The sequence below is a fragment of the Saimiri boliviensis genome, chromosome 2 (assembly GCF_048565385.1).
Source record: "Saimiri boliviensis isolate mSaiBol1 chromosome 2, mSaiBol1.pri, whole genome shotgun sequence".
NCBI lineage: Eukaryota > Metazoa > Chordata > Mammalia > Primates > Cebidae > Saimiri > Saimiri boliviensis.
In genome coordinates, this window is record NC_133450.1 from 126,181,844 (window position 1) to 126,207,008 (window position 25,165).

The window sequence follows — 25,165 nt, forward strand, 5'->3', positions numbered from 1 at the left end:
GTGCTGGACCCTCAGAGTAAAATGTAAGTAATTACATACGAGATCCCTGCCCTGGTGCGGCTTATCTGAGCAGGAGAGGTGACCTAAAGTCACAACGGCTGTCTAATGATACAGTTCGTGTTGTCGAGGAACTGTTCAGGGCTGTGATAGCCTTTAAGAGGTGGCTCTGACCTAGTGCAGAGGCTTAGGAAGGAAAGGTTCCGAGGCGGAGACTCAGGTCTGAAGATGTGAAGACGTGGCAGAGTGGAGGAAGCAGCTTTGGTGTGCCCAGAAGACAGCCTGTGTGGCTACGGTGCAGAGAGCAAACAGGACAGAAAACTAGGCAAGTCTGGGGAAGTAGAAACAGTAAAGCGCCTAGAACCAGAGGGTCAGAGTGGACAGGAAAGGGCGGGGAGAGGCGGCTCCACTTAGAAACTACAATTCCCAGGAAGCATTCGGCAGCCACAGACGGATGTGAGGTGAGGCGGGAGCCGCGACCTTTGAAGGGAAAAAGGAAGTGCTTGGACGACAGCGAGCGGGAGAAGCGGGGTCAAGTAGGTAGGGGCGCGGCGCGAGACGGGCAGGCGGGCTCCGGCGAGCGGAGGCCTCGACCCGCAGAGCGCCCCACGGCTCCGTGTCATCATAAGACTGCCGCCATTTGCGCGGGCGGAGGCGGCCCGGCGGGCGTTGGGAGAACTGGGCCGGGCGGCGGGCGGGCCTAAGGCGGCGGCGGCCGGGCGATCTCGGCCACCCGCTAATTCCGTCTTTTCCGGGCGTCTCGTCTGCAGAGGGAGCACTATGTCTGCGGAAGTCCCCGAGGCAGCCTCCGCGGAGGAGCAGAAGGTGAGTGCGCGGGGCGCGGGCCCTGCCCAGGGTCGGGTTTGGCGGGCCGCCTGCTCGCGCCGGGCGGAGGGGCGCGCCCGGGATGCGGGGCCGAGGCACCTGCGCCCCACCGTTAGCTTCCTTCCCGCCGTCGCTGGCTGGTGATGAGCGCCGACTCATTGGGAGTCCTAACGTGCCCCGCGTTTTCTCCGAATCGTGCCTTTTCCAACGCCTCCGTGGGTCGGGTGTCCGGCAGTCACTTAGATTTAAGCGAGAGCCCAAGTTTTTCTGCGAGCTTCAATTTGCTCAGGAAGTTTTTTTCCTTTGAAGAACTCTCCAACTACTTGTAAGCGTGCGGTTCGCTCCGAAGGCAGTGCCTCGTGTGCGGGCCGCGATGTGGGCCGGGACTGGCATTTCAGAGCCAACCGGTGTCACCACGGTCCGCGAGTAAAGTCCGGCCTTCGGTGTCTTCACCTGTAAAGGCGAATACTAGCGCTTGCTTCCCGCGGCGGCGGTGAGGCCTGGAGGAGGTCAGGCATGTGTCAGTGTTAAGCGCAGTCAGCGTCCAAAAACGTTTCCGTCCATGGGACTCACCTACGGTACTTGACTGAACATCGAAACGGTGGAATTTAAAAATTTACTCACGAAATTAATCAGGGTTTTATTGGAAGCATGGGAATATTTTTAAACGCATTTGTGTCTTCTTGATGTAGGGGAATAGGCCAAGAGTGTCATCCTGGTTCAAATTACGAACATAAAGGGTTTATCTTTATCTAGGCTAGCGTTTGTCTGTCCCATTATAATTATTTCTGCCACCCTACCCTATTGGGTTGGTGTGACTGGCCGAGAAGTGAGAAAGGGCCGAGGTATCTTGCTCCTTAAATTGTTGATAAACAATTTTTCTTACAAATCAGGTTGTGTTGTAAAGCACAATTTTGGTCTAGTGTTTGACCTTCGTGCGGGTTTCTGCTTAATGTTGCGCTTGTCCTCATGAGGGTTGGGAATTGGGTTAGTTTTCTAAGCCCATTCCATATGTTCTTAAAACCGTGTTAACTTGAGTTGTGTGGTTTTGTTAGGATGTTCAAGTAATTGAAGGAAAAAACAAGAAAACAACAGTAGCATAGATAATAGCCTAAGTTACCACATTATTTGAGAATATCCAGTGAAAATAGATATTTTTACACATTGCCAAAATAATGATTTGGGGGGCAAAAAATACATATATTAAGGATTGCAGTGTTAACAGTAGTATTAAGAATCAGCTGCTTATTGTAAAATGTTTGTGTTCATTATTGCTTGAACTTTAGCAACCCTCAAAAATAACAAGTCCCTATCTGTGGTGTTTTGCCTTAAACACTGACATCAAACTTAGCATTAACTTAAGGTGCACAGTAGTGTGCTACATAATTTCCTTTGATAAATTCTGTTAGTGTGTTGCCAAAGGATGCAGTGTTGATTTCTAGAGTGTAAACTTTGATTTGGAAAAGCCTAATGTATCTTCTAACAATATTAAGGGTAGCTCGAACGTTTTTCTTATTGTCTGCATTAAACATTTAAGGTGTTTTGGTATTAGCTGCTGTCATTAAAACCAACCAAAGTGTGTTAGGAATATCATGTTCCTTCTTAAATTGAGGATTGGCTGTAAATGCTAAGTGTCTGTGGCATGGATAGTGTCCCTAACCCTGGAGAAAATATGCAAAGTCACTTCTATGTGCTGTCTGCCAAATCACCTGTTTCTATTTGGAAGATCAGTTTGATGACCTAAAAAATTGAGTTATTGTCTGTGTACCCAATTGACCTTCCACTTAAAGCTAAAGTATTCAGCTAAAAATACCTTTATAGTTTACTGGTAGATTGCCTGTTGCCTCTGAAGAATTAAGGTAGATAGCTGGGCCTGCATGGAGTAAAAGCTAAGTCACTTTCTCTATCTTGAGTAGTGTGTGCCCCCTTGGTAGGAGGAGAAAACCAGATTCCTCTTTTGTATTAGGATGCAATTAAGTATATACAAACATAAAAAATAGTATAAACTCTTATCTCTTGTAAACCACTCTAAAACTAAAACAGCCAGGCATGGTGGCTCTTGCCTGTAATTCTGGCACTTTGGAAGGCTGAGGCAAGAGGATTGCTTGTGGCTAGGAGTTTGAGACCACCCTGCTCAACATTGCAAGATTTTGTCTCTACAGAAAATAAAAATTAGCCAGCTGTGGTGGCATGCCTGTAGCCCTATAGTCCCAGCTACTAGGGAGGCTGAGGTGGAAGGATCACTTGAGACCAGGAGTTAGAGGCTACAGTGAGCTACTTTAAAAATATTTTTTAAAATTTAAAAGGCCGGGTGCTGTGCCTCACACCTGTAATCCCAACACTTTGGGAGGTCAGGGCAGGTGGATTACTTGAGGCCAGGAGTTGGAGACCAGCCTGGCCAACATGGTGAACCCCTGTCTGTACTAAAAGTTCAAAAATTAGCCAAGTGTGGTGGCCCGCACCTGTAATCCCAGCTACTTGGCTGGCCATGGCACAAGAATTGCTTGAACCCAGGAGGCAGAGGTTGCAGTGAGCTGAGATCATACCACCGTACTCCAGCCTGGGCAACAGAACAAGATTCTGTGTCAAAAAATAAATAAATAAAAGTTGTCCAGTGTAGTCGCTGTGGCTCTTACCTGTAATCCCAACACTTTGGGAGACTGAGGTGGACAGATTACTTGAGGTTAGGAGTTCGAGACCAGCCTGGCCAATGTGGTGAAACCCCATCTCTACTAAAAAATACAAAAATTATCCGGGCATGGTGGCGTGCACCTGTAGTCCCAGCTACTGAGGCGGCTGAGACAGGAGAATCGCTTGAACCCAGAAGGCGGAGGTTGCAGTGAGCCGAGATCACTCCACTGCACTCCAGCCTGGGCAACAGAGTGAGACTCCATTTTAAATAAGATAAAATTTAAACTAAAATAGATTAAATACAAACAAAGGCAGTCTAAATTTTTGATTGTATGCTTGGTATTTTGCTGAAACTAAATTTCCAATGTATTGAGAATATGGCAGCAACTGTTAAAAGTTAAAGGAGTTTTTTAGTTTGTTAACACTGCCCTAGGCCATGTGGTGGCTCAGTTCCCCTTTTATAGTAAGCTATGGGGTCATTAAGTTTCCAGAGTCACAGATACAGTCACATTTTAAGTTCAGCTCCATTCTTTTCTCATTTTCCTAGATAGTTGGTGTAATCTGCTGAGTTTGTGTCAAAGAAAGCGCAGAGCAGAAGCCACATAGCACTACTTAGATGGGACATAGTGATTCAGATGTCCCAGAATAAGCTTATATTTGCCTTTGAGATAACCACTTAAGTGAAAACAAAGCGTTTAAAAGTTTTGAGCACAGACCTCATGGATCTATCAATGAGTAAGCTAACAAAGGCATGTACACTAGTCCTGGAGGGGAGAAGAGGCAAGTGGGAACTTGAAACAGGTAATTCTGGCCCTGCTGAGTGGCTCATGCCTGTAATCCCAGCACTTTGGGAGGCCAAGGCTGGAAAATCACTTAATGCCAGGAGTTTGAGACAAGCCTGGGCAATATAGCAAGACCCAGGTCTCTAAAAAATAATAATCAATCTACACCTGTAGTTCCACCACCTCCAGAGGCTGAGGGGAGGATCACTTGCCCTCCAGGAGGTCAAGGTCCAGACCACAGTGAGCTTTGATGGCACCACTGGTTGACCAGGGAGACCCTGTCTCAAAAAAGAAAAAAAGATGGTAATTTTAATTGCACTGTGAACAGCTTATGCTCAAGGACCCTGTTTTATATATCTGTTATCTCACAGCACTCAACATTGTGCTTGGCATTATTTAGAAAATGGCTGATTGGATTTTCCTCGAAACTTTTCTGTTAAAACCTTTGCCGTCGTACTATTTCAAAACAAATGACAATGCTACTACTACAGTTAAGAAGAACAGACTGTGGTGGGATGAAAACTTTAGCTCAGCCCACTTAAGAACTCCTGAACGAGACTACAGGGATGTGTATATATATATTTTTTTGTTTGTGTTGTCACCTTAGTTGTTTTTTTTTTAATATCTCAATAGCAAGTTTTCTAGAGGTTGTAAGACTCATCAAACTAATAAGCCTTGGAAAGGATACCTGTAGTAAAGCTCTCAACAAAATTATATGTCAGGTAAAATACATGTTAGTGCCTTTGTGAGTGGTAGAAGAGGAAAAGAACTATTAACTAAATTATTTTAATATATCAGACATAAAGAAGAGATATAAATTTTTTCCCATGCTTCCAGTATTTTAAAAATAGGAGTTCAAATTGGTATTTTTAGGGACTCTTTTGACACTGTATTTTGTTAACTTAAAGGCCCAAGAACGTTTTTGTTATGTTTGAGACAGGGTCTTGCTCTGTCGCCCAGGCTGGGATGCAGTGGCACAATGATTGCACATTGCAGCCTTCAACTCCTGGACTTATCTAGCCTCCCACCTCTTCCTTCGAGTAGCTGGGACTACAGGTGTGAGCCACCGCACCAGTCCATGTTTTCTGTTTTTATTCAGAGTGAACAACAAGCTCGCTTGGTCCCTGCAACCATTGATTGCCTAAGGTTGGGAAACCTAAGAAAAGTTTTTAAATATTGCTCTTAGCGGTCTTAGCAGTTTGCTATACAACAGTTTGTTATGGTTGCTTCTTTGTTTGTGCAAGACTTTAATACTTCTAATCCTGAAGCTCTGTTTACTGTAACATAAAATACTAAAGATGAGCTGATGGTGAAATCCTCAAGTGTGTAGAAAGTTTCTTAGCTTTATAGCTTTATGGAGACAAGTTCAGATGAATGAACTTTTATTGAATATTCATTAAATGCTAGGCACTGGGCAAACAATGACTTAATAGAATGACAACAGTAATTTTCCATAGAGCTTGATACAGTATTGGTACCTTCCTGGCAATATCCCAAAGGATTTGTTGGCTTTCATTAATCTGTTCTAGTTATTCATCAGTCCATGCATCAGTGAACATATTGCTGAGCAGATAGAGAATTTGCTTACAGTGGTCAGATTTTTATTGCTGATGTTGCTGTATAACTCTCCTCTGCTGAAGGCTGAAAAGTAGTGTCAGTCATTGAGACGTAATGGTCATCAGTCTATAATAGACTACAAAATGATCCTTAGTTATTAGGATGCCCTTTTTATGTGTATATATTTAAGACTATTACCCCACCTACTCACAGAAAGGATTTCTGATGTATTTCAGTTGTACAGTTTGCAAAAATGCACATGGCAAGGCAATACTATTATTTAAAATACTGTTCTTAAGGTTTTTGGTTTGGTTTCAGATATATCGTAAACATGTATCTGTGTGTAAACATATGTCTGTCTTACCATATCCTGGGTTCCATTCCCAACTTGCAGCCAGTAGCCAAAAGTTCAGAAATCTGCCTCCTTCAGCCCCCATTATCAATTCAGAAGCTACTTAACCCAAGTAAATCCACTTACATTACAGCATCTATTTCTAAAATGTAGTAAAATTGCTGTGTAACACAAAGTCTTCTTGGAGAATAGAACTTCAAAACCAGATTTGAATTGTAAAAAATACTTCTTCGCGGTGGCTCATGCCTGTAATCCTACACTTTGGAAGGCTGAGGTGGGTGGATCACAAGGTCAGGTATTCAAGACCACCCTGGCCAAGATGGTGAAACCCCATCTCAACTAAAAATACAAAAATTAGCCAGGCACGGTGGCGGGCGCCTGTAATCCCAGCTACTCCAGAGGCTGAGGCAAGAGAATCCCTTGAAACTGTGAGGCAGAGATTGCAGTGAGCTGAGATCGTGCCAGTGCACTCCAGCCTGGGCATGGAATCTAAATTCTCCATTTTGTGGGGGCTCCTTTCTTTATCTGACTTCTTAAATTGGATGCATAGCTCAGTGAGATTTAGCTTTCTTCTCTGATAAAAGCCCTTCAGGGATACTTGCTATATCCCACAAGTTTTGGGATGTGTAGGGTCTTGTTTGTTTGTTTTTAAAGAAACAGGGTCTCTCTCTGTCTCCCAGGGTAGGTTTAAGTGACCCTCCCACCTCAGCCTCACAAATAGCTAGGACTGTAGGCATATAAGCATGTGCCAGCACACCTAGCTAATTTTAAAATTTTTTTGTAAAGGCAGGGTCTTACTATGTTGCCCAGGTAGGTCTAGAACTATTTTTTTTTTTTTTTTTTTTTTTTTAGACGGAGTTTCACTCTTGTTACTCAGGCTGGAGTGCAATGGCGCGATCTTGGCTCACCGCAACCTCCCCCTCCTGGGTTCAAGCAATTCTCCTGCCTCAGCCTCCTGAGTAGCTAGGATTACAGGCACGTGCCACCATGCCCAGCTAATTTTTTGTATTTTTAGTGGAGTCGGGGTTTCACCATGTTGACCAGGATGGTCTCGATCTCTCGACCTCGTGATCCACCCGCCTCAGCCTCCCAAAGTGCTGGGATTACAGGCTTGAGCCACCGCGCCCGGCCAACTATTTTTTTTTTTTAATTCTCATGCTTTTTTTAACCAGGAATTACTTAGAAGTATGTTTTTAATTTCTAAATATTAAAGATTTATAATTTTTAATTGTTACTGACTTTAAGGAATTGTAGTTGTAGATGGTGGTCTGGAAGAAAATAGTTAAGATTTGCTTTATAGCCTAATGTTAGTTTTTCCATTTGTGTTTCTGGAAGAATATGCATTTCCTAATTGTTAGGCGTAAAATTAAAATCAAGTATCTTAACTACTTTATCTTTTATAGCTATTAATAATTGAGGAAGGTATGTTGAATTCCATGGTAATGGACTTGCCACTTGTTCCCTGTAGTTCTGTCAGTTTTTGCTTTACGTATTTTCAGGCCATTTTATTAGTGGCACAGTCCAGCATAGTGGCTCATGCCTGCAGTCCTAGCAGTTTGCGGGGCCAACATGGGAGGATTGCTTGAGGCTGGGAGTTCTAGAGCAGCCTGGGCAACATAGGAAAGCCATGTATCTACCAAAAAAAAAAAAAAAATAGATGCGCTGTACTAGTTCCGTTTTGGTCAGGATTTGCCTGGTTTGTCACCACCACCACTACCCACCCTCAGTCTGTTTACTTTCAAACTATGTCATTTATAGATTTTTTTTTATGTGTACTCTGCAAGTGGCTAGATTTTTTTTCCTTTAATTCAGCTACAGTATTTAAATGGACAGTCTATTGCTTCATTATGGTTATTGTGGTTATTAACATAGTGGGATTCGTTTCTCCTGTCTTTTTGCTTCTTTTGGGTCCTTAAATTTTTCTTCCATTCTTGCCGTCCCCTCCATTCCTTTTTATTTCTGCTGTTTAATTGGTTCCCTTGACATGCATTCTTAACTAAACAAGGTGTAAAAATTAAGAATATAAGACCTTTACTTTTTTTTCCTCTTTCCCTTTAACTAAATCTAATCGTATAAGCCCTTTTCTAAATTATACAGGACCATAGAACACTTAAACTAAAAATATGGTACCGTTAAATAGGATATTTTTCCTTTTTCACCTCCATATGATAAAGACATTAACATTACAATATTGTCTTATATGTGCATATGTATGAATTTCTTTGTTTAGTAATAGTCATTCCTGACCTTTATCCCTTACATCCAAACCTATTTAACCCAAAGATTGGTTTATGATTTCGTCTTTCTGTGATTATTTTTTGAAAAAATAAGCAAATACATACTATTTGCTTATCTCCCCTTTGTTTTCATTCTAGCTTAAGAAAATGTTTAGAAATTCCCTTGAGGTCCAGAAACATGAAGTCACATGGAATTGTGGCCTAATTAGCATTTTTGAACATGACTGTATGGATAAATCGTTTATTTTACCTGCTTTTATCAGTGTCCTGTTGGGAGACAGGAGCAGAAACCACTTTGTGTGTTTTAAACAGGAAAGACTATGATTTTTAGGGAATAAGGCTACAAAGTATTAAAAAGAATAGAGGAACAGACCAGCCTGACCAGTGGAGAAACACCATCTCTACTAAAAATACAAAATTAGCGGGCATGGTGGCGCATGCCTGTGATTCCTTCTACTCAGGAGGCTGAGGCAGCAGAATCACTTGAACCCGGGAGATAGAGGTTGTGGTGAGCCGAGATTGCACCATTTTACTCCAACCTGGGCAGCAAGAGCAAGACTCTGTCTCAAAAAAAATGAAAAAGAATAAAAGAACAAAAGGGAGGGAGGTAATGTTTCTAGAGGTAAGGATTACAGAAAGCCTTTGACCCTGCAAGGATGAGTACTGTTCAGGGTTCACCATCATTTGCCTCCATTGTTATGTAGCTGCTACTAGATCCCCTGTTTATCTGCTGTATATCCCTATGTAGGAGCTCACAGGGGCGACTGCTGTCTGTTGGTGGTGGTGGCATCACCAGGAGCAGAATGGATTCTTTCCCTTATACCTTTTAATCTGGTATAGATGCCATTGGCAGAACTTAACAGGAACTCAGTAACTGTCAGAATATTAATGCATGTCCAAGCACTTGAACTAGCTTATCATTAAGGTCCTAGAACTGCCTACCTATGTAGAATGTTTCTGTAGGATTCATGAAAAGTATTGTGGAAGTCTTAATGATATTTATTACATTTAAAAATCTAGATTGGATCATAATAAATTTTCCCCCTTTTGGTGTTAAATGCAATGAAATTCTGAATCCATTTAGGAAGTTGCAGCTAGCAGGGGCTTTCACTTGTGCTGTGTATTTGGCAAGAAAGTTCAAGAACTGGCTTTTTTTCTAGAACATGTTGTAAATTCATTCTAAATATAAATGACATTTGCAGCTGGTAGATGCTGTTTTACCCAAAAGATTTTTTAATTGAATTGAATATGCTTAACGTATCAGTGTACTCCTTATTAAGAAAATAAGGGAATGCGGCCAGGCGTGGTGGCTCACACCTGTAATCTCAGCACTTTGGGAGGTCAAGGCAGGTGGATCACGAGGTCAAGAGATCAAGACCATCCTGGCCAACATGGTGAAACCCTGTTTCTGCTAAAAATACGAAAATTAGCTAGGCGTGGTGGTGTGCGTCTGTAGTCCCAGCTACTCAGGAGGCTGAGACAGAAGAATTGCTTGAACTCTTGAGGCAGAAATTGCAGTGAGCCAAGATGGCGCCACTGCACTCCAACCTGGAGCCTGGTGTCGGAGCGAGACTCTGTCTCAACAAAAAAAAAGAAGACAATAAGGGAATGTATCCGGGCCCAGAGGCTCATGCCTTTGGTCTCAGCTCTTTGGGAGGCCAAGGCAGGCAGATTACCTGACGTCAGGAGTTCAAGACCAGCGTGGCCAACATGACAAAAACTCATCTCTACTAAAAATACAAAAATTAGTAATCCTAGCTACTCAGGAGGCCTAGGCAGGAGAATTGCTTGAACCTGGGAGGTTGAGGTTGTGGTGAGCTGAGATCATGCCACTGCACTCCAGCCTGGTTGACAGAACAGACTCTTGTCTCAAGAAAAAGAAAATCAGGGAATGCCAGAATTGTGTACAACTTACTTTCCTTGATGTAACAAAGGGAGGAAACCTGCAGAAATGCTGGAAACTAGAGTAGGTTGCTACTCTACTCTGCATACAATTTTCCTTAAAATTTTTTTAAGGAATTCAGAGAAGTGTTAGATTTGGAGAACTATTTCGAATCAAAGGAAGAAGTGGAGAGCTCTCATTTCCTAGGCTCGAGAAAGTTGAATTCTTAATGGAAATGTAGGACTCCAGAACACCCTTAATTTGCAGGTGCAGGGACTAAAGGGTGACAATTAGCTTGGATTTTTTTTCACCCTGTGCCCGGCCAGGGTGATTCTTAAGTTCAGTGCTAGCTGAGGTAATAGGCTTGTGTTACAGGGGCTGAGATTTTAAACACTACTGTGATAAACAGCATGTTGATGTACTTATGCTCCCTTTTCAGCCAGTATAATTTGAAACCAGCTGTGCACAGAAACCCAAGCGTAGGTTTCTTCTCCCTCTTCTAAATTGCAGCACTTGGGCTGCAGTAGATACCTGCATTGAGGGCTGAGCCACAGAGAAGCTGTTCAGTGACTCAGCCCACCTTCCTACATTAAACTTGGTAATATTACATTTGTGTTCATTTTTCTGGCTTTTGTGATGAATGTGGTGTGGTCATATCTTACATGGGGTTAGGTTTAATGTTAGTAAGGCAAAAAATCATGTATACCTAAAATCACACTTGACAATCATTTTGGAGACTGCCTCATCAGTTCTCATTAGAGCAGGTAGTCACTTTTATGTCCTCTGTTTGGATGATTAGGGTGATTCTTTTTTTTTTTTTTTTTTTTTTTTGAGACAGTTTCACTTTGTCGTCAGGTGCCAGGCTGGAGTGCAGTGGCACAATCTCAGCTCACTGCAACCTCTGCCTCCTAGGTTCAAGCAGTTCTCCTGTCTCAGCTTCCCGAGTAGCTGGGACTACAGGTGCACGCCATTACGCCCAGCTAATTTTTTTGAGTTTTTAGTAGAGACAGGGTTGCACCATGTTGGTTAGCCAGGATGGTCTCGATCTCTTGACCTCATGATCTGCCCGCCTCGGCCTCCCAAAGTGCTGAGATTACAGGCTTGAGCCACTGCGCCCGACCAGGGTGATTCTTAAGTTGAGTGCTAGCTGAGGTAATAGGCTTGTGTTACAGGGGCTGAGATTTTAAACACTACTGTGATAAACAGCATGTTGATGTACTTATGCTCTGCAAGATACCCAACAAGAGACTAACATGGGAATAGCAGGTTTACATCACATGCCTCATACTTTACCTCTCTGGGGCATACCGTTCTTGAATGGAATGACTGGTAGAATCACTACTATTTAAATTCTCTATTTCTGGCTAAGTGCACATAATTGTATTTTGTCCACATCAAGTGAGTAAATGATGTGACCACTGTAAAGAGATAACATAAATGTGTGAATCTGTGCAACATAAAAAGAGGCTCCAGCCGGGCACGGTGGCTCACACCTATAATCCCAGCACTTTGGGAGACCGAGGCGGGTGGATCACGAGGTCAAGAGATCGAGACCATCTTGGTCAAAATGGTGAAACCCCGTCTCTACTAAAAATACAAAAATTAGCTGGGCGTAGTGGTGCATGCCTGTAGTCCCAGCTACTCGGGAGACTGAGACAGGAGAATTGCTTGAACCCAGGAGGCGGAGGTTGCAGTGAGCCGAGATCGTGCCATTGCACTCCAGTCTGGGTAACAACGCGAAACTCCGTCTCAAAAAAAAAAAAAGGCTCCATAGAAAACAAAGTATTTGACAGCAGCAGCTTTTTTCTCAAAATTCTCCAAGACTGAAAATGAAAAGATCTAAAACATGAAGGAGCAGTTCAGGATGAAATATTGACAATATGTAAAGTGTGTGAAGCTGATTATATAAAACATGTATGAGAACTGGGCATGGTGGTGCGTGCCTATAATCCCAGCATGTTGGGAGGCTGAGATGAGAGGATAGCTTGAGGCCAGGAGTTCAAGACTAGCTTGGGCAATATAGCCCGACCTCTAATTTTTTTCCCTCCTGTGGATAAAAAGGTAAGGGAAACAGGATTGTCATCTCTATTTTTTTAATATATGAATATAATTTTGAGTGAAATATATGCCAAAATTTTATAAAGTTTTTTTTCAATTCTTGGATAAATGATTTGCTTGCTATATAAGAACATAGGTTTGACATTTATGGATTTAGCATTCCTGCTTTGACTATTCCTAAGTAACGTGGAAGGCTCAAGATATACAGAGTTATGTGATTTTGCTGATTTAATGTGCAGAAATGAGTCCATTATTTAGAAAATGTGCCTTGCCAGCTGCCCAGTTTATCTCAGGACAGCTTTTTATGTTTGTTTTTTGTTTTGTTATATTTTGTTTTGAGACAGAGTCTCACTGTCACCCAGGCTGGAGTGCAGCCTCAACCTCCTGGGCTTAAGCAGTCCTTTTGCCTCAGCCTTTTGAGTAGCTGGGACTGCAGACTCATACCACCATGCCCAGCTAATTTTAAAATTTTTTACAGAGATTGGGTTTCGTCCATATTGCCCAGGCTGGTCTCAAACTGCTGGCCTCAAGTGATCCACCCACAGCTCCCAAACTGTTGGGATTACAGGAGTGAGCCGCTATGCCCAACCTGTTTTTCTTGATTCATTCTTGTGCAGTATTTGCCATGAAGCAATAAACACTGCACCTCTATAAAATAAAGCACTTTGAAAGAAAACAGGCTAAATTAAGACTGATGTTCAAAGAGAATAGACAGAAGAACTTGATAGTCCTGTCAGAAAACAGGTTTTGATATATTAAAGAATAGGATGTTTGACATGAACAGAGTTTGTCATTTTAAACATGGGGGAAAGTTAGGCAATGATATTCAAAGAAGACAAAAATGGTATTTCTCCTCTTTGAAAATATCAGGATGAGCCAGGCATGTTGGGTCATGCCTGTAATCCTATGACTTTGGGAGGCCGAGGCAGGATTGTTTGAGCCCCGGAGTTCAAGACCAGCCTAGGCAATATAGCGAGACACCCATCTCTATTATTTAAAATAAAAATATTAAAAATATAAAACAATTATCTGTATCATCTTTTTTTATTCAAGAGAAATGTACTGTTAAAAAGCCTGCTGTTAATTCTAGTAAAGAATCTAAGTAACTTCATACATAATTTTGGATAAATAGAAAAAATCTTGTATATTTTAACAGTATTAGGAAGATTCTCTAAATATAGGCAAAGAACTGAAGAGTTCCATAGAAGGTGACTAACTATAAATGTATTATACATGACTGGAAAAGTAATGGCAAGCAAGACTTCAGAGCTGAGCTATCTTGATATTTTTATCCAGTGTGTGGGGTGTTATACATGCATCACAGCTATAATAGAGCTATCACATGGATCTTTTGAAAAACAAGATAGAGATGTTTTAAAGGCTTCTGGGTTTGATTTCTTAGTCAGATGCTGTGGTACTTGGCATTTAACAACTAGAATTCAGAATCCAGATTTTTAAAGGTGAATTATTTTAAATAACTGAGTTGTAATAAAGAAGTAATTTATTTGAAATTATTTTAGGAAATGGAAGATAAAGTAACTAGTCCAGAGAAAGCTGAAGAAGCAAAATTAAAAGCAAGATATCCTCATCTGGGACAAAAGCCTGGAGGTTCAGATTTCTTAAGGAAACGATTACAGAAAGGGGTAAGTTCTCATGGGTGATTTTTAGATACTTAAACCCTACAAATTCAGTATGCTGACAGATTGTGAAATAAATGTGCGTATAGCGCTGTACTTTAATGTACATATGTGTGTATGTACCTATAATGGGTTTTCTCAATATTTTGCAGTGTTTATAAATAAGCATGATAAGAATCTACAACTCTTTAGCATTTTTAATAAACTATTTAAAGCTTGTAGAAATATTACAGATATAACAACCCATGTACCCCAACCTAGATCTAATGTTTATATTTTGCCGTGTTTCAGTTTTATCTTTCTTAAGATAATGCTGTAGATATAGTTGAAACCTACCGTGTATGTATATATGAGCCCTTTCCTTTATCTCTCCAAAAGCAACCACTATCCAGAAGCTGGTCTTTATCTTTCTGCCCATATTTTGAAACAGATTTTGAATATGTTTTGCAGATGATTCCCACACAACATTCAAAGACTTAAAATACTTATTTGGATGAAATAATCACTTGTAAAAGCACAGCTATCTCCTTTATATATGTTTCACAGTCAAATTTCCCATAATACAATTTAAACATTGTCATTTTAATAGTTCATATTGCCGAAGATATTTTCAAACTCTTGCCATGCTTTGTGAGGTAGATAACATTATTTCTCAATAATGATATTTAGATAATCCTGGCCTGTTTTTTCCCTAAGTGCTGTCCTGTGACCCCTTCCTTTACCATAAAAAATAGAGAGTTTCATCTTCAGCTTAAGCATATTCAAATTATTTACTGTACAGAAAAGGATGAAATATTACTTATGGAAGATAATTGTTGAGTGAGATGCTAAATCATGTTTCTCCTTAAATACATTCATATGCTGGTATCAACTGCTTGCTTAAAAAAAACATGTCTATGTGTGTATTAACTCTAGTTACATATGGATTGTTTTAAAGTGGCAAAAGATAGAATGGTATTTTTAATCTTATATGAAAGAGTAACATTCACAGCTTTGAAATAGTAGGATGACAAGGAATAATTACAGCAAATTTATAAATATGTAAAACTCCTGTACCATAAAATATATAATCAAGTAGGGAAGTAAATGATAGTTAATATCTAAAATACATAAAGAAACTTATAAATATGCAAAAGGGAACTTTTAAGTATACAAGAAAAACACTTAAGCTGCTCCTAGATAAAGGATTTTAACAAGAAATACAATAAACAGAAATCAATGAAATGGAATTACATCATAGTATTTATACAACTAAATTACAAAAATGTTTCAGATAATACCTATTGGTAATGTTGAAGTTGAATGAAGCTGTACACTCTTTGTTGTGTTTAAACATTTAAAATTATTACTTGTTTCTAAAGGAGTATGGATCAAGCTTTATAAAAACATTCTTCAAATGAATAATTGTAAATTAATCTTAAGGGTATAATTCAGTACAAGGAAAAAGTCTTCAAGCTGGAAGATCCTCCTTAAAGCTTTAACTATAATTAGTAGTAGCACCACTATTCAACAGCAGAGAAATGACTAAATAAATTGAAGTAAGTCAACAAAATACAGTATGCGGTTATTTTAAAACATAAAGATCATAATATGGGGGATAAATAGAAAAAGCAGAATGAGGACTGTGTTTTTAGTTATGAGATAAATTATGTAATCTTTGACTATTGTTTTGATTTGATTATTATTGTTTAGGAAATGTTTTATTTGCTCATCTCCAGCATAACTTTGACTAATAGGCTTTCTTCCAATATTGGGGCTATTGTCATTGTAATTTCTCTCTAACTTCAACTATTTATTACTTTTTAAGTATCTTCAGGTCAGATTTTATGTACATTATATCTTGAAGTTGGTGTTACAGATATAAATAGTAGAAAATGCCACTGAATCAAGAAATAAGTATATAGAATTTGAGAAGTAAGCTCTTGAATGATTCTGTATTATAGCAGAATGTCAGTAAATAAGGTTTTTTTTTGTTTGTTTGTTTTGTTTTTGAGACGGAGTTTCGCTCTTGTTAACCCAGGCTGGAGTGCAATGGCACGATCTCGGCTCACCGCAACCTCCGCCTCCTGGGTTCAGGCAATTCTCCTGCCTCAGCCTTCTGAGCAGCTGGGATTACAGGCACACGCCACCATGCCCAGCTAATTTTTTGTATTTTTAGTAGAGACGGGGTTTCACCATGTTGACCAGGCTGGTCTCGATCTCTTGACCTCGTGATCCACCCGCCTCGGCCTCCCAAAGTGCTGGGATTGCAGGCTTGAGCCACCACGCCCGGCCGTAAATAAGGTTTTTTGTTTGTTTGTTTTGTTTTGTTTTGTTTTGAGACAGAAGTTTACTGTTGTTGCCCAGGCTGGGGTGCAATGCCACGATTTTGGCTCACTGCAATCTCCACCTCCCGGGTTCAAGTGATTCTCCTGCCTCAGCCTCCAGAGCAGCTGGGATTACAGGCACATGCCACCACGCCTGGCTTATATTTTGTGTTTTTAGTAGAGACAGGGTTTTACCATGTTAGTCGGGCTGGTCTTAAATTCCTGACCTCAGGTGATCCACCCGCCTCAGCCTTTCAAAGCGCTGAGATTGCAGGCATGAGCCACCACACCGAGCCATTTTTTATATGAAGATTTGATTTTTTTTAAACTCTGGATCACAGGTTCTGGGTTTTAATTTTCCTCTGTCACTAGTTAGCAAACTTGACAAGTTACCTTAGCATCTTTAAGTAGCTTCTCCATTTGAGAAAGTTTGGTTAGATATTATGATTTATTGTAATAGGTCTCTTTCTGTGTTGTACTCATTAATGTTATTATGAGGTTATTGTTGTTATTAGGCTTTTAACAGTATGACCATGTATGCATAACTACATAGATGATCAGAACTGGGAGGGATACCAAGAAGCTGTATGGCCCATTTTCACTCTTTTTATTTCCTTTTGGTTTTTGTTTTGTTTTTGTTTTTTTATATTTGTAGGGGCTGTGAAGTCCCAAGAAAGCAGAAAATCCACTTGTAAGAAACATGGCTTTACAGTTGAACATTTTCACTTTAAGTGATCACTTAGTGTCAGTGTAGTCGTAAATGCTGATGTAAGTATGGTCCATAAATTTGGTTGAGACGAAGCTTTTATGATTATCATCTAGATCATAATTAATTTTTAAATATTTTCATTACAAACTCATGAAATTTAGAGATTGTTAAAGACATCTAATGTCATTATCTTTGTTATCTGTGGATCCCAATTTCAGAAACGGTTTAGCTCACTTCCCTACCTTAAAGCATTGACTTCTTTGTCTGGCATCTTTGTTGTATCATTGTCTTTGCTGAGTCTCTGTGAGGATTTGCCACCTTTTGCAGTAACCTTTTCCTTTGTAAGGCAATTCTAATTGTCACACATTGATTTTAGTTTTATCTCTAGTCACACTGAATTTAATTCCTTTCCCCCAGGCAGAGTAGACTAATCTACAGTTAAGTGAGATCCCTTTGTGATGAACTTTTGCTTACTGTAAAATTGTTATCATTAGAAACTGAGTTTATTACATTGGGGGAAATCTGCCTAAAACTTACATGTGTGTTAAATTTCTCAGTTTGTGCTTTTGACAAAAAAGAAATTTGGCAGGCTGCTTTGTTCTCCTCTAGAGCCTACAAAATTCATAAGTAGCTTTTTAAATACAATGCAGTACATCAAAATGTCAAGGGTTTTCTGTCTGCTTGTTTTGAAACACAGAAGTGAAGCTGCAGCAAGCTTTAGATGGACCTGGTCCAAGGTTCCTTGTTACTGTTGTGTATGGTACATATACAGTAATACATGAAAGCGTTTCTATCTTTAGGCCTTTGGGCCATAGGCCAGGTTTGGATTATCAAAGAATGGTGGAATAAAGCAGTCAGTGAGACTTTTTCCTCAGGTCAGTCAACAATTAAACTAAGCTGTGAGTTCCTAGCTATTTTGTTTTACCTCATGAGGTATCCCTGAAGAAATTCTATAAATGTTACCTGTTTTTTTCCTTTTGTCCAAACCCTCATTTTATACCTGGATTATTCCTTTGCCAACCCAAGACTAAGAATAGATTCCCCTGCTTTGAGTGCCACACAGCACTGTGTATGCTTAAGGCAGTATTGTAGTTGTTGATTTACTTGACTATTGTCCCATCTTTGTATCTTACTCCAGCTCTCACATAGTACCTCATGTATAGCAGGCACTCAGTGAAGATAGGCTCAGCATGGCAGGTGTAAGTCAGAACCCAGGCAAATTTATGTTTTCACTCTGGAAGTCAAAAGAATTGACTGTATTAATGTTGATATTTAGCTGTCTTCACAATTTGCATGTTGATGACAAAGGGCAACTAAACAAAGCAGTAGTAATACTTAGTATCTCTGTGAAAGATGGAAGAGGTGTAGGGTAGGGATGTAATTTTAAGTAATAATTTCTAGTGAGTTTATTTCTTTCATTACTCTAATATTTATGTTTTTACGTTAATTTTTATTTTGGTGAACTGCCCTAGTTCAAATAAATACGATTTAAATTCTTGCAGCAACATTTATTCTAAATGACAGGATACCAGGAACTATAAATAATAGTTTTAATACCTATAATTATGTGGGATTTTTGTTTGTTTTTGAGACAGAGTCTTGCTCTGTCGCCCAGGCTGGGGTAGCTCTCTGCAACTTCTACACCCCGGGTTCCAGCGATTCTCATGTCTCAGCCTCCCGAGTAGCTGGGGTTACAGGTACATACCACCACGTCCAGCTAATTTTTGTATTTTTGGTAGAGGTGGGGTTTCACCATGTTGACTGGGCTGGTTTCGAACTCCTGACCTCAAGTGATTCTCCCGCCTCAGCCTACTAAAGTGTTGGGGTTATAGGCGTGAGCCACCATGCCCAGCTGGATTATGTGTTTTATTTATAAAATAGTTAAAGCAAGTGTTTCAGCCTGGTTGTTCCATTCGTAAATGAAAGGTTTTTGTTTTTTTTTTTTTTTTCACTGAGTTAAGTAAATTGTAATATTAAATAAATACACTAAGATTAAGCTGTCTGGGACTTCCCAGACAGCTTAATATTAGTCTTGATGGTTCTTTATTAGAACCAGAATGGTTCAAGAAAGGCTGGAGGGGGGTTCTTCTTCTTTTTCTTCTTCTTTTTTTTTTTTTTGAGACAGTGTCACTCTGTTGCCCAGGCTGAAGTACAGTGGGGTGATCTCAGCTCACTGCAGCCTCTACCTGCCAGGTTCAAGTGACTCTCAGGCCTTGGCTGCTGAAGTTACAGGCATGTGCTGGAATTAAAAGTGTGCACCGCCACACCCAGCTAATTTATGTTTGTTTTTTGGGTTTTTTTTAGTAGAGACGGGTTTTCGCCATCTTGGCCTCCCAAAGCATTGGGATTTCAAGCATTAGCCACTGCGCCTAGCCTGAACAGGGGCTTCTCAGCTGTTGACTTATGCGGGAACACAATACAGAGGCATAGCTATTTCATCTAATTAATATTTCTGTTTAAATTTTTTTAGACCAACCTTATACTGACAGTGTGGGTTTGTATCAGTAATTGCTAAGCTCTAACCTGAATTTTTTTTTTTTTGTAGCAAAAATATTTTGATTCTGGGGATTACAACATGGCTAAAGCAAAAATGAAGAACAAGCAACTTCCTACTGCAGCTCCGGATAAGACAGAGGTCACTGGTGACCACATTCCCACTCCACAGGACCTTCCTCAACGGAAACCATCCCTTGTTGCTAGCAAGCTGGCCGGCTGATTAAAAGAGCTGAACTGCATGAATCTGCTAATTCCCATTATTTTTCCTTAATATGTTACTTACCTGCTTTTTATTTCCTTTCATTCACTAAGTCATTTGAGACTGACAGCTTTGCAGGTAGCAGTAGTGTGTGCTGCTATTGTGGAATATACATGTGTAGAGTTTTTGATTAGTTTAACAGTGCACTGGTGAAGAGGACGTGTTAGAGAAACATAAGTAATCTACTTGAAAATAGTTGTATATATTAACCTAACTCCTAGTGTAGTACTGGTTCTAACAAGTAACAAGCAAGTTTTAAAATTTTAATGTTCTGGCTTTTATTCCTTCATCTTAATTATAGCTTTGTATGTTACTCTTATTTAATATAATCCATTGTATTGATTTATTCTGTATTTTCCTTTTGAATTTTGTAAAACAGAAGTTTAAGACCACAAGTTAGAAGAAAGGTCACATATTTCAAACCAACTAGATGGGGCTCTGAAAGATTTGTATCTCTGTGCTTGAACTTGAATGGCCTTAAACCTGTTTCAGCTTTAACAGTAGAATTTTACTTGGGCAATATTTGCCCATTCTGGTGTAACTTATGTGACTCTAGTTCTTAACAGCTGCCGTTGTAGCTAATACTCTTAATTCAGTTCTGTAGAGTTAGAATACCTTTTGTTGTTGAAGATGTGAATGAAGTATGCATGTGCATTGACTTGAATTCACTTTTGTGCCATTTTTGTAAATACAGTAGTTTTGCACAACCTCTCACAAATGTCTGTATTAATTTCACATATTTAAAAAATAGATAATGTGCCAACCAGAAGCACAAGAGTTCTTACACAAAACTCTAAGTTATTATAGCTTTTGTATAATAAGAGTAGTTTACAATCTCGGGCTTATAGAATACCAAACTGAAATCTTAGTTCAATCTGCCATAGACTTAAGCTTTTCATTTGTTACTAATACCCATGACATTCAGTGGCCTTGTGCAAATACGATATGTTGCTTAGGCATATCTTTTGTCCTATGCAGAACCTTTCATTTTTATTTGTATGAAAGTTACAATTCATATAATTTATATAAACTTTTTAAATGTAGAAACTTTTTACTTCCACACTCAACTTTGGAGACACTAGAGTAAAAGGCATCAATACTCTGCATTCCATGCCCCCTGCCCCCTGCCCCCTGCCACCTGCCTCCCCTCCCCACCCCTGTCGCTTTGTTCTTTGACTCAAATGGTATTGGGCTGTTTGTTCTATATGGAAGCTTAGGTGTCTATACCCTTACTCTTTTATATAACACATTACAGTAATGATGTTTTCCTTTGAATTTCTTAGTTGTTAAATAACCTCTCTTTTTTGTTGTTGGGTTTTTTTTGTTTGTTTTGTTTTGTTTTGTTTTGTTTTGAGATAGGGTCTTGCTCTGTCACCTGGGCTCTACTGCAGTAGTACAATCATAGCTCACTGCAGCTTTACTCCTAGGCTCAAGTTACCTATTCTTAATCCTTTATTACTAATATTCTACAATTGCTTAAAACGAGCTTTATAATGAAACAGTTCAGAATGCTGGCTCAAGTACCTATGTCAAGATGAGCTGAATTTGGGGAAATTATTTTAAGAATTATGACAAGCTAATTGAATTAGGCTTGTGATAATGAGAATAATATACATGACAGGTAAAACTTAAAAATGTTTAGATATTTGCTTCTATCGATGTTGCTTTAATAAAAAATACCAATTTAATTTTACTTGTGGCCTATCTCGTTAGTAAGAACTTTAACAGACTTTATTGGGACAAGTTTACTGCTCTTGTAGGCGCTCCTCTCACAAGTAGTTGTAATGCCGTAGCCTGATGCTCAGGATCAGTAGCTTGAGATGTTACTATTTTTCTCTTCATCTTTGTCTTGCAGAGAGCCTCCCCTTTTTGGATCCAGGCATCTTTTCAGAATCCTGGTTCCATTAGTATACCTGCTCTCCTATGATCCCAAATCATAGTCAGTGGTGCCTCAAACGTAGCACCTTCAGTTAAAGGCTGCCTAGTGCTCTGAGGAAAGCTTGGTGATTATCTTCCTGCTCTACTCACCCCAAAAGGCAGAAAAGCAACACAGTCAGTCCTGTACTCATTTGTAACTGTAAAGATCAGTTTTATATATATATATATATATATATATATATATATATATATATATACACATACACACACATATTTGTAATGTGAACAAGTATAATATACTCATTATAGGATCAATTTAAGAAGTTTAAAATATCCCAAAGTAGAATTTCTGTATCTAGTCTTTTGGTTTTTTTTTATGAATATATGCAAGTGATTACCATTAAATTCACATGTGAAAGATTAATCTGAAAGATTAGACCATGATAGAACTGCTCCTGTGGTTGGGGACAAGTAACAAAACATCTGCTTGAATTTTGTTTGTAAAATACACTCAATATTTGACCTACCTCAAAACGTATTGAGGATCTGTGAAATGCTAAGTGCCCAAAATTAAATATTGCTGATTGTCTTTTTATTAAAAGCAAATTTCCTCATTAAGCCAACCTGCCTTGTGTAAGTCACAGTGCTTAAATCTCAGGAGTTTTCATTAGGAGAGACCTGCCATTAAGGATTTGTAGGTATAATTGCTTAGCCTCTGTTATTGGTGCTTGGGATAGAGAGGTTTTAGATTTTTCTGTTTTGTGTTCTGCCTCAAAGCTCAGTTTGTTGAAGACATTTGTAAGCTACTGAATCATCACTTGAATCAAGATTTTTACTAGTGAACTTAATTGTCCATTTCTTATGATTTCAAAGTTACAGTCTGAGAAATGGCTAATTTTAATAACTGTCCTATCATAAATTAATGTTGGAATAAACTGAAGTTGGAGATAAATACTTCATGAAAACTGGCTAAAGTCTGCAATCACTTGTTTTATGTCCAATAGCGACTACATTTGATAGAACAGTTTTGAGAAACATTTCATTCTTGAAGGCAACATCTGACATGGTTCTCAGCAAGTTGGAATGGTAAGGATTGTTGGGTGGTTTTGATGAGTGCAAGCAGCATGTTTGTAGCATACAAGTTATTCAATAATCTTGTGCTGTTGACCTAAAAATATGTCTTAACTATTCATCACGGCAAGCCTGGCGAAGCCTTTACTTGTTACTACTTCAACAGTTGGAATTAGTTGCTCTTTTTACTTGATGAAACGAAACTATACCTCTGATTATTTATCGATATTTTTTACTAAATCAGGCTTGTGTTCATAATCCAAATGAGTAAAGTTTTATAGAAGCTGAAATGTAATACAGTAGTCTTCCCTTATCTGCAAGAGACACATTCCAAGACCCCCAGTGGATACCTGAAACCTCAGATGTATTGAACCCCTTATAATACAGTCGGCTCCCCCATCTGCAATAAGTACATTCCGAGATCCCTAGTGGGTGTCTGAAACTTCAGATAGTATTGAACCCTTTATAGACTATATTTTTTCAATCTGACAACCAAGGCGGCTACTAAGCGACTAAGGAGCGTGTAGTATGTAGTGTGGGTAAGCAGGACAGAGGGATGATTTCACATCCCGGACAGGACAGAGCAGGAGATCATAAGATTTCATCACTCAGGATAGCTTGTGATTTCTTTTCTTTTTATTAGTATTTTTGTTTGAGATGGAGTCTTGCTCTGTTGCCCAGGTTGGAGTGTAGTGGTGCGGTCTTCACTCACTGGAACCTCCACCTCCTGGGTTCAGGCGATTCTTTTGCCTCAGCCTCTCAAGTAGCTGGGATTACAGGCGCCTGCCACCATGCCCAGCTAATTTTTGTATTTTTAGAAGAGATGGGTTTTCACCAAGTTGGCCAGGCTGGTCTTGAACTCCTGACATCAGGTGATCCACCTGCCTTGTCCTCCTAAAGTGCTGGGAATTCAGGCATGAACCACCGTGCCCAGCTGGCTTGTGATTTAAAACATGAATTGTTTATTTCTGGAATTTTCCACATAATATGTTTGGACCAAGGTTGCCTCAGGTAACAAACTACAGAAAGAGAAATTGCAGATAAAGGGGGTTACTGCCCCTGTGCTCAATTGGTGTTTGTGTGATCAGGAGCAGGTAGCCAATTGGAAGAGCACTTCTGAATGATAACTAAAGCAGTTTCTCTGGTGGCCTTTTCACACTCTCCAATGTTCAAGTGTATTTTCCACTTTCCATTTCTCTTTCACCTCATTTTGCCTCACCATCCCCCATCCCTGCTTATTTCTTAAGCCCATTGATGGCACTCATTAAATTGTGTTTAGGACTAATGAATCATTGATCCTTAATATTATTTTCAATATGACACAATTTAGGACACATTTAAAATTTTCTAAAACAATATCCTAATCTGAATATTGGCAAATTTGAGCTACATTCCCAACTCCAATTCAGCACACACTGCCAGTCTTCCCCAATATCTCCTCAGTTCCCCACCATACCTTATAAAATTGGAATCAAAGATAATCTTGTTCTGTCATTGTTAATCATTAAGAATAAAAACACTTATTTTAATACTGTTTTACTCGTTTCAGCCTTCTAAGTAGGTAGGCATCTCGGTATTTTGCAGCTCACTGGTGGTCTTGATAGCCGTTAATATGTATTATGTTATTTTTCAACTAAATCGCAGTTGGAAAAAAAATCTTCAGTATTACGCCCTTGGATCTGTTACTGCATCACTACCACTTGTGGTGCAATAGGACACTTCACCTGTACTCAAAGGGCCAAGAGTAAATGCCTTGTTTTTGTTTTTGTTTTTCTGTTAAACATGTCTATAGAATTGGCAGTTAATGCTGAATTTGTCAAATAGCCCTTCCAAAATTATACTTGTATTTAAAAAAAATAAATGGATCTACCTAATATCTATTGGTTTAACTTGAAGTTTTGTCTTATTAAAGTGGTATGTTTTCCAGTGTATTCTTTCTGAAGTTGATTTCTTTACATTTCAGCTATTACTGTATGCAGAAAGAAATTGACTTGTAATCTTTGATTTTTATTTTATTTTATTTTATTTTTTGCATTAGTAAAGGCTTTGTACTTAAGAGAGGATTAAATGTTTTCAGATTGTGAGTCTTCATCTTATTTGTGAAACATTGCAGAGAAGGGACTTCAACATGGCTGACTAGAGACATCTGGTACCCAGCTCCTCCACAAAGAGCCACAATAGTGAGGAGATAACACCTCAATTAGATCATACAAGAGAAAACTTAGGAATTAAACAGAGAAAGGACAAGAAACACTTGGAGAAGGAAGCAAGGCAGCCTTCTAGGCCAGGATCTTCTGGGGGCCCAGAAAGATTAAATGAGTGACTCCCAGAAGTCCACGTTCTCACCACAGACTCCTGCATCCTAGCCACAGGAAAGCCTCTAGACCCTTACAGGCCCCCAAGACAATACAGGGAGCTGCTGGGAGACCACAAAAGATACTGTTTCAGAGAGAGAGTTTACACTGTCCCCCAACCCAAAACCCTAAGC

At 39.5% G+C, this 25,165-nt stretch overlaps 1 protein-coding gene across 2 annotated transcripts; it reads left to right on the top strand.

Annotated features, from left to right (window-relative positions):
* Positions 1-452: 452 nt before the first annotated feature.
* ARPP19 (cAMP regulated phosphoprotein 19) lies at positions 453-24,553 on the top strand. Of its 2 annotated transcripts, none has more exons than XM_039462933.2 (4): positions 453-533; positions 768-822; positions 13,842-13,964; positions 19,519-24,553. In XM_039462933.2, the coding sequence occupies exons 2-4, from the start codon at positions 778-780 to the stop codon at positions 19,687-19,689; spliced, it is 339 nt and encodes a 112-aa protein (XP_039318867.1). In that variant the 5' UTR covers positions 453-533; positions 768-777; the 3' UTR covers positions 19,690-24,553. The 2 variants fall into 2 exon arrangements, with proteins under 2 accessions (XP_039318867.1, XP_039318868.1); XM_039462934.2 differs by having other exon boundaries at positions 484-537.
* The last annotated feature ends 612 nt before the right edge of the window (positions 24,554-25,165 follow it).

Coding starts and splice junctions, on each gene's coding strand:
- ARPP19 (XM_039462933.2), top strand. CDS start 778: ATGTCTGCGGAAGTCCCCGAGGCAGCCTCCGCGGAGGAGCAGAAG. Junction 823..13,841: donor CCTCCGCGGAGGAGCAGAAG/GTGAGTGCGCGG, acceptor AAATTATTTTAG/GAAATGGAAGATAAAGTAAC. Junction 13,965..19,518: donor GGAAACGATTACAGAAAGGG/GTAAGTTCTCAT, acceptor TTTTTTTTGTAG/CAAAAATATTTTGATTCTGG.